Source organism: Cupressus sempervirens, chromosome 4 (genome assembly GCF_028749045.1).
Source record: "Cupressus sempervirens isolate cs-2001-9-10 chromosome 4, ASM2874904v1, whole genome shotgun sequence".
Classification (NCBI taxonomy): Eukaryota; Viridiplantae; Streptophyta; class Pinopsida; order Cupressales; family Cupressaceae; genus Cupressus; species Cupressus sempervirens.
The window spans coordinates 231,776,084-231,786,029 of NC_143121.1; the positions used below are offsets into that span (position 1 = coordinate 231,776,084).

Here is a 9,946-nt window from a genome sequence, read left to right on the forward strand (position 1 = left end):
GCTCTACATTCACACATCAAATTTAGTTGAGAAACTAAAAAAAAGGTCCTATGAATTTTTATCATTCAACATTGACATTAACCAAAAAAAAAAATAGCACAACCAACAAGGAAATTAGTAATATATAATGATTTTTAGAGTACTATAGCTTTAGGCTGCCTTAATTCTATCAATATCTTATTTTATTCAATAATTTTCTATTGCTTTTAATCTCTTTAAAAAGTCTATTATTGCCTTCTTACACTCATAATGTTAGTTATTTCTTACTATTGTTTCTTAAATAAATTATATCTATTTATTTTTTTATACAAACTCCATATACCTTTTAACATTAAAAAAAAAGAGAGAGTTCTTGGAGCTCTAATTAAACTGTCATAATTTATGAAGAAATCACCTCTTCTATAGAATTAATTAATAGTAATCGATTCTTGGAGCTCTAATCAAACTGTCATAATTTATGAAGAAATCACCTCTTCCATAGAATTAATTAATAGTAATCGTAAGAGAAGGTTGCATGAAATAATTGTAATCAATTTGATATATATCTTCAAGAGCGTGTAGCTCCATGGTAATTTTGTGGAGGGTGCTAAATGTTTAATTAGAATATTTTCCTACACAATAGGACCTCCAACTTTTCAGCCATCCCAATAATCTATTAATTTTTTTTAAAAATTAATTATAATAGTAATAAAATAATAATATCATAAATTAAAAATTCTCAAGTGATACTCATAGAACCCCTAATCTAGAAACTAAATTTTTTAATTTGTTTCAAATTTCAAGTGATATGCATGAAACCATTAACCTTTAAATAATCCTAAAATCTCTCATTGTCATCCATTCTATTTAACGGAAGCCCCTCCAAAAGCCCCCAACCTAACCTTTCTTGCGGTGACCAAATACATTATTGCCATGATCACAATTCATCACATGGCCTTCGTTGTTATAATATTTCTTTTCCGGAATTGATATTAGATTACAGTCTACATCCCTTAGATTCCCTAAGGCCCTGTTTGGTTGGGGAAGATGATTTTTTGACATAACCAGGTTTTCGAAAACCTGGTTTTGTGGTTTGAAAAGCCAATGGTCCGTTTGGTTGACAGGGAAGATGAATATACTGTGGACCCCACAATATTATTAAAAAAACTATCATAAAATTCAAAACCTGGTTTTAATTTCGAATTCCACCTTTTTGTTGGAAGAAACTTCTTCCAATTTTTGACCAAAATTGGAAGATGAAATTGAAAATCAGGTTATAATTTTAACCAACCAAACACCAAAGTTTTTTTGCAAAACCTGGTTTTGCCTCTGATAACCCGGTTTTGGCCCTCATCTTCCAGCAACCAAACGGGGCCTAAACTTAAATATTTCGACCTAAAAGGCACTCAACTGCACTAATGGCTATTCTTGCTTTACGTAAAATCCATAGATCTATTGTTTATAATCCTGGCAAATGACAGCTCGCAGCCTATCATCCCACAAAGTAAATTAGATTGAAAAAACAATGATCTACCGTCGAATTGACTACTTATCAACTTCAAGCATGAATGGATTTATAATATATGCTATAAGAACTTTAGGAGGAAAAGTTGTAAAGTAGAAATTAAAAATTGTTGTTATTTTTGCCGATCATAATCTAGTAACATAATAAAAGAGATGGACAACAAAGCGAGATTATTTAAGCGCCAAATCTAGCATCATGATAAAAGAGATGGACAACAAAAGTTAAAAATAATAAAAATAATATGGTCATCATTTTAGACATGAAAAAGATAAGGACCACTTCTCGTTCCTATCCCACACTGTTTTAGACTTAAAAAATTATATATTCTGTACAGTTTGCAACCATTCTACAGAGAGCATCTGTGATGTCAATTGATGCCAGCCAAACATACTGATTTATGCTTATGTCAAGAGCTGATTACATACTAAAGAAAAAATTAATCATAGAAAAAGATTCAATTTTGATTATTTAATATTTTCAAATTAGGAATTAAGTCTTTGATGTTTAAGCCCTCAGACGATCAGAACAAATTTTCTAATCTAATCAGAAGCAATTTTCAAATATAAAAATATTTGAAAATGACCTTAAAATAAGTAAAACTACTTCAAATTCAGAATAGAGATTTGAAAATATTTTTTATTTAAATCATAACAAATAATAAATTATATATTATATTGATCAACTGGGAACGTGACAATTATACGAACTCATTTCCCTTCTCAAAGAGAACTGAGCACACTTGTATGCTTTACAAAAATGTCTTTTCATCAAAGGCGTCTTGGAGAGACTGTACAGAACCAAAAAATTGCTGAACGAAGTGAAGCAAACCTTGCATTTTTTGTTAGCTAGTTTACAGTAAGCAAATATATTCACTTGTCAAGTACATTTTTCTCATAGAACCAAATAGGTACATGCTTGCTTAAAAAATGACCGTCTATATATAGTCAGTATGCACTTGAATCTCTTTGAATCATTAAAGAAGCCCAACAAAGAGCTTGATTCCACAGCGAGGACTTTTAATGAAGCCCTTTAAAGAACTTGATTCCACGGTAAACACTTTTAATTTAAGTAACAAATTTTGTTACTCTCAAAAGATAACATTTAGATGATTTGTGGCATCCGGATATGCTCATGATCAAGACCGTGTGAAACCAGGCAGTTCCTCCATAACTTTGGTGTACTCAGGGGATATCAATACCATGACATATCCGAATCCAAAATAATGAACTGAACAAATACTTGCCTAAAATCTGTGCTTTCTTACTTGTGATATTCTAAGTGGGTTCAGTATTAGTTGTGACATTATGAACAGTAACACTCTCTGAAGGGAGATAGTATATGTTAAAAGGAATAGTAATTACAATTTTGGAAATATTTTGCTTTGATGACAGGTTACTGTACATTCAGAAAAGTCCTATGTTTTGAAGGCACAATCTGGTCTATGTATGCATGTGCACTTTGCTTCCTTATCCGTAAATTCCTGCAAAGGATCATATTCTTGTGTGTAAGATTCTTTTCCTAAAATGTTAAAGTTATAAGCAGATTCAATAGATTTCACCAAGCACCGTATGAGTATGAAAAGTATTGTGCATTGCAAATAGGTTTCTTGATCTCTAAGACAGACCTGAACTTGTTTCTGTAGGGCCTTAAGATACAAAACGGCCTCGTCTAGCATGTCAGAGATATTTGTACTCTGCTGTTTTGAGTCAAAAATGATAACAAATGAATCCATCAAACCATAATTAGCTATGGTAGATCTGAAAGGTAACATAAAGAGCGCGAGAAATAAATAGAAATTTTGCTCAAGGACCGGGTGGAGTTTATCAATAAATTAAATCCTTACATTGTCGCTGTTGGGCACAAGTTCCTGCAACTTCCTCATTCCTTCACTGATTCGTGTTCTTCGATTCTTATAGAAATAAAACCAAAACATTAGAAGATTATCTACATTTAACCCATTTTTCATTCACAGATTTCCGTTACAAGAAACCAATATGAAATTAAAAGCTTTAATACTGACCCTTTCAGCAATGCTTCGTGGGTGAGTTGCACAGCCACGTTTTGCACGAAGCCTACAGGGGACAGAATCTTGCAGGAGATCGTCCGTTACAAACTCCGCAGATATAGATCTTGGCAAATTGTCTGGGACATAGATTAGTGTAGAAGAACCTCGATTTCCTGTCTCTCCCTTCGTAAATACAGATGAGAATACAAAATTAGTTATCAACGATACACTGAAAGTTAACCCAACTGCAACCTGCAAATGGAGCCAGAAATTTATATACCTGGGTTTGTGAACCATACAGATCTTGTGTAATCCTTTTACCGTTCAATTCAAATGAACGCTTTCTTGGAACTGAGCTTGTACCAGTTTGCACGCCAGCATATTTTCCGGGAGGTGTGGTTGCATCATCCCATGACCCAACTGCGGATTTTGAAGCGTATCCCTGTAGAACATGATTACCGCTGCCAAAACTATAATTGCCAGAACTCTTCCCTGATTGATTTCCTTTTAAAGAGCCAACTATAGGCATGTTCAGCCTCTCGCCGATTCTTGGCACACCCATGTTCGTTGAGCATTGAGATATTAGCCCAGGGGAAGAACCATTCTGCTGGATACAACTCATATGACTTTGAACTCTGTTTTGGGCAGGGATATCCCCACAAGAGCTTCCTAAATCCATGCTACAACTGATTTTTCCATCTGCATAACCTGCAAAGGAAGTTTAAGATTATTGCACGAAACAATCATTCCTAATTTTCCAATCTATTGGGAAAATCATTGAAGGGCTCAAAAAGGAGGCTAAGGTCCCTTGTGCCTAGTTACCTAATCGAGAAAGTAGCCCAGCAGGGGAGCTGCTGTGACGAATAAGGGTACTCTTCGACATTGAGCAACCTGCAATGCGAGAGTCTTCGGCATTTGGGTTCGACTGGTACGAGCGTGTCCGCTGCTTATCTGGCTGAGATACTTGAGCTAATTGGGCTCCCAATGACATTTGAGAGGCGCCAAAAGTGTCATTTGATACACCAGGTCCATTCTCAGGAATTGCAACAAGAGGACGATGATTCCTTAAATCTTCTCTAATGGCAGGCACATGATTTCTATTAAGCGAAGCAAGTTTATGTGGACTCCCTTTCGGGTAATCATTGGATTCTGCACAATGCTTTGCAAGCTTGCTCTCCCCGAGATGAGAAATCGGTATACTTGATTGGTTCTGTTGCATTGTTCTAGGTCTAGATTGCAGGGGAGGGGAAGAATTATTAGAGAAATACTCTGATATGATGTTATTATTTTCCTCTTCTTCTATACTTGAAAAAAATGAGCTCGGTGCTGAATGATAACGCATCAATCCTGTTGAACCCTGGAAATTATTTGGCAACCCTGTTTCCAATATTGATGCCTTGACATCAGCACTGCCCACTGAGGTTTTATAATCGGCACCTATAAAATCCCGATTATTTGTCAGCTGCTGAATCGGAGGCATCTCCACTGAATCCATACTGAACTGAGAAAACTGCATTTGGATTTCTTTTGAATCACATTGATCAAGATATCCTGAAGGCATATGCGAAAGAGTATTAATTTAATTTTTTCGTATTTGATTCTAAAAACACCTTTTTAAGAAAACCTCTTCTCGATCACAAACTCAAAGCATTTATCAACTCATTTGTCAGATCAAATTTGAAGCAGGAAAGAGAGATGCCACAATAAAACATGTTATTGATTGATAAGTAGGAGATCCTAAGTTAAGTTTTCTATAATATAATAAGCTTTTCATTCATGGAATATAATAACCTACAACTTCGGAAAAAGTTGTCTATCTAGGATTCCAATTGCGAAAATTCACGATGCAAGCCCAAATAATCTTAATGAAAGTTAAACCGGGAGCGTAGAAGCCCTCGGAAATTACGCTTGCATTGGTAAAATCTACAGAGACCTTGGAATAGTTTAAAATATCAGGTCATGTGATCTGAAAGTGGATGGTTAAAGGGCGTCGTACAGATTATTCCCTGAAACATGTTTTCATATAAATAATGGACATCGGTTATTTCACGTCTTTTACAAGGCTTGTAGATCTTAAGAAAATCAAGAAAACAGAAGCGGTCAGTTTAGTAAACTTTCCTCTCATAAGGTTGTTGGAAAGAATCCCCACATCTTTGTCACTAATGGTAAGCGCCTAGGAACTGTTGACAAAATGAGCTGTGGTTAATTCTTTCGAAGGTCCTACCAAAACGCCTGTGTAACGAAGTGTTGGTAGCTCAGTGGCAGACTATCCACCCAACAACACCGTAGAACTCATTAATAATCTTTAGTAATGTAACACTCAATCTTACATCTGGGCCATTATGTTTGCAGAATAACTTCTTTCTACTTATTTAAAATCACAATCCTATGCCCTATAAAATCCTTTTGCTGACAGCTGAAGACCACATGAAGTGAGAGGCTTCAGAATTTGTGGGGAAATATAGACGGAATTTCCAGATGGCACCTTACAGCGGCATGTTGTTGAATATAGGATAAATCTCCTATGTCATTCGATTCTTCACAAAATAAAAAGACAAAATCCGTAATTAATCTCAAGGCGTAAAAAAAATCGGTAGTGAGCCCTGGACTATTTTGTTTGATGAAATCGAAGAGAACAGATGGGAAATAAAAAATTATCCTCTGGTACTTAACGTTTCCTATTCCAAACTTGCTCCAGCGGCTTCTCCCTTTTGGCTACAATACCAAAGTTAGGGATTTCAACATAGCTCAATTCTTCCAGGAAGCTTCGCAGTACGTACCAACAAGAAAGTCGAAACTTCAATCCTTTTCAGGATCCTCGTCTTCAGTATTTTAAATCCTTTTCAGGATCCTCGTCGTCAGTATTTTAACACCGAAATTTGAAGCGCTGAAATTCCTTTTTAATATTGTTCTATTCTATCCCACATATTTCAACCAGTTTCCCTCCAGATTTACATGAAAAACTTGCCAAAGCCTAGTTCTTGTCATAATACTCACCTTAGAAGCTGAATTCTCTTTTAAATGAATTTGCGTCTATTGTTAATAATCATTAGAAGTCTTCCTATTCCGTACAATAATACCATTAACAACATGTGATATCCCTCTAAATTTCGATAAAATTTCAGCGGATCTTAATCTTTTGATTATTTGCGACAAAATTCCAAATTAATACACTTCAAAAATTAATTTGACGCGTATGTATTAAATAAGAATCCACAAAGTCTATCCACTAGAATTATGGTTTTCTGAGTTCTCACATCAAAGCTGCTCTTTTCTTACCTTATCTTCGATTCCAGTCTCAGGCGTTTCACTTCAGATTTTTCATCTAGTTTGCTTCCCGACTCTTACTTTTCCGAAAACCATTACTTGACTGCTAGAGGTTTCAAATTTTTTTCCGTTCAACAAATCATTCCGCAACTTTCATCTTTTCGACGATTTCAAGCAGAATTTCAGCAAAATTTAACAAATTATACCGCCGTTTCCACAGTCTCGTTTTGTCAAACAAGACCCTTCCTTCTATCTTTCAGATTGTTTGAACTATATTATTAAGTTCCTTCGAGTTTCTACTTCCAAGAAATTTATGCATCATCTTCAACAAACTTGCAACCATACGCTCAAATCTTTATCGAAGAGACAAAACAAGTTTGATATCCCTTTTAAATAATATATGTATGTTTAAATAATCTAAACACAGTTCTCTCACTCTGTCGTATTCTATGGCGTTTAAGCCATATTTCCCAATGTTTTAACCAAAAAAATTGGCGTCTTTTCTAGCAATCACTAAGCCAGCATGTCTATGTTTTCATCAGTCATTCAATTCCGAAGATCCAAATATCCTTGGAACTTTCTCCTTATCTGACAATTTATTTCCTCCATTTCCTCTATACAGTCGTCGCCATAAGCTAAGAGTCTAAATGCTAATTTTTTAATTTTCATCACTAATTTTTAAAATATTCTCAGAGCTTATTTCTATTCCCCTATTTTACTACGGTTCCCTCCTGAATATTCACCGATTCTCCATTTCCTCTACAAGTTTTGCAATATCCACAAATTACTTCAGTACTTCAGAGATTTGAGCTTTTTAATTAGTATATCTATATATTTTTGCAAGTGACAAAACCAAAACGTGTTTCCATCTGTCTAACCACCATTTTTAACATATCTCGGACTACTGTGCATTAACATATTTGGACAGAATACACTGACAAATTTAACAAATAAGGTCGCTAGATCTGCCATTGCGGTTGCGTTCTATAGCGTTACAATACATTTCACAAATTCAAAATGTCAAATGTTTTCACTAAATAAATCGCTCCATCCATCCAATCCATCAATTCAGTCAGATATTCCGTATGTCATCACAAATAACAACGCCGTTTGCTTCGTTTCCGTTTATTTTAACCCGTGTCCACTTAATTTGAACAAAGCAAATGCTTTCGAAAATTATTTTATCAAACTCTTCCATTCTTTCACAAATTACACTTCTGCTTCCACTAGATCCCAGAACAATTACACAAATTACATTTATGCTTGCATTATTTTCACTAAATCAACTTCGACTAATTACATAACCCAAAAGATCCCCTAATTTTCCAAGCACCGACTCTCAAAAACCCAGGCGTAATCTGAACCACTCAAAAGACAAATAAAAATAAGAAAACAACTTCAGAAAGCTATTTCCAATGATGGGAAAAATGAAAATCTACCTTTCCTCAATAGAATTAAAGATATCTCAACATATATACAATTGTGCGATTCTATAGTGTAGAACTCACTTAAAACGATTAAGAATTAAGGAAAATCTGCTAATTCTCAAGAAACTTCTGAAAGCACAGAATATGCACACAATTTTGTCGGAGTTTTTCGCCACGCACATTGTTTTCAGTATTATGCAGTCTCCACGAGCATGATTATGCGCAAAGAAGAGAAATAACACATCAAATTGTACCAAACCCGCGGTAGCCTTCACAAAACTGTGTCTTCGCGGCACTCTTTGTCTCCGCTATTTTCTCCTCATTACGGCAAACGTCCGTTTCTTTCTTCTTTTTTGGGACCTTCCTTAATAGAACCGCACAGATTAACCGCAGTTAGCTTATGCCAGCTATTTTAAACCGTGGTTAGAGGCGGTAGCATCCGATTTGAATTGAAAAGGAATTTTTGTTGGGTTTGACTAAGGGGAAGAGACAAATGAGGGGTTTTGCCAGTCTGGCAATCATCACTGTAATTTTCTGTTGTAACGCAGCGCACTAAATATGTGCGGAATGCGTTAAAATTGTGTCTTGTCTATGTCTCGTCCCGCGTGGATAAGGCCAGATTTTCTTTCTTCGTTTTCCACGTTTAGATTCGTGTAAGGGAAGTTACGTGCTTGCTCTCAATTATTAGTCCCTGCCTAATTATAGGCAGGAACTAATATTTCCCTCTCAATTAATTTTTTATATTTAAAACTGGTGCACTTCTAATGTTTAAAAATACATATATTTTTAAAATTAATTTCTAATTAATAATTTCTATTTTCTGATTGCTGTTTTTGCAAAAAGAGGGGTAAAAATTTATTAAGACAGAAAAGAATACAACAAGGAGAGTTCAACAAGGAGCTCGATCCTGAGCAACAAGATCATCAAATTCTTGCACCATCTCAAAGGACAGTTGCCCCCTATCCCTAATATTCCAATCCGGATCATGACTAGAAGCCCATTTGGCTAAACAATCAGCAGGTCTATTCCATTCTCGCGGAATATACTTGAACCTAATGAATTGAAAAGAGGAAGAGAAGAAAAGAATCTGCTTAACAACAGTGGCCAGCTGCCAACTAACATCCTCAAGCTCTTGCGAAGAAAGCATGTTCACCACCACCTGGGAATCAGACTCACAAATAATCTTACTCCATCCCCACAAGCAACACTGTTCCACAGCATATAAAATAGCCTGAGCTTCCATGAGATTGTTAGTATAATCACCCTTATGAATTGAGAAGAAAAATTTAACATTCCCAGAACTACAACGAGCCACTCCGCCAATACCAGCCAGACCAGGATTTCCACGAGAAGAACCATCAGTGTTAATTTTCAGAACTCCACAGGGAGGAGGAGTCCAGTGCCCATCCCGGTTAACCCGACCCTTCCTCTGATGGTGAAGCTGCCTGGACATAGAAGGAAACCTATGAGCCGCAACCCCATCCTGCAGATGAAAATTGAGGCGATTACAGATAGCAAGATCAACCGGATCCATACCCCCATCAAGCTCACACTTCACAAGAATAGTTTCCTGGAGAGAATGTGATATTTTCTACCAAAGATGCAAAACACCAAGCCGAACATCTTGGAATATGCGACGATTCCTCTCCAACCAGATATGCCAAAGCATGAAAGATGGGCCAGCAATCCAAGCAGCATGGAGAGAAGAAGACTTGGAGGGAGCACTACCCAAGCGAGCCCAGA

General features: G+C 36.0%; 1 protein-coding gene across 6 annotated transcripts; it reads right to left on the reverse strand.

Moving 5' to 3' along the window:
* Positions 1-2,159: 2,159 nt before the first annotated feature.
* On the reverse strand, positions 2,160-8,544 carry LOC149560850 (uncharacterized). Of its 6 annotated transcripts, none has more exons than XM_089824853.1 (7): positions 8,384-8,544; positions 4,332-5,060; positions 3,790-4,217; positions 3,525-3,692; positions 3,348-3,413; positions 3,129-3,197; positions 2,160-2,984 (listed from the first exon to the last, which is right to left on the reverse strand). In XM_089824853.1, the coding sequence occupies exons 2-7, from the start codon at positions 5,023-5,025 to the stop codon at positions 2,919-2,921; spliced, it is 1,491 nt and encodes a 496-aa protein (XP_089680979.1). In that variant the 5' UTR covers positions 5,026-5,060; positions 8,384-8,544; the 3' UTR covers positions 2,160-2,918. The 6 variants fall into 6 exon arrangements, with proteins under 6 accessions (XP_089680979.1, XP_089680975.1, XP_089680976.1 ...); XM_089824849.1 differs by having other exon boundaries at positions 3,129-3,200; XM_089824850.1 differs by having other exon boundaries at positions 3,129-3,200; positions 8,356-8,544.
* Positions 8,545-9,946: the final 1,402 nt, after the last annotated feature.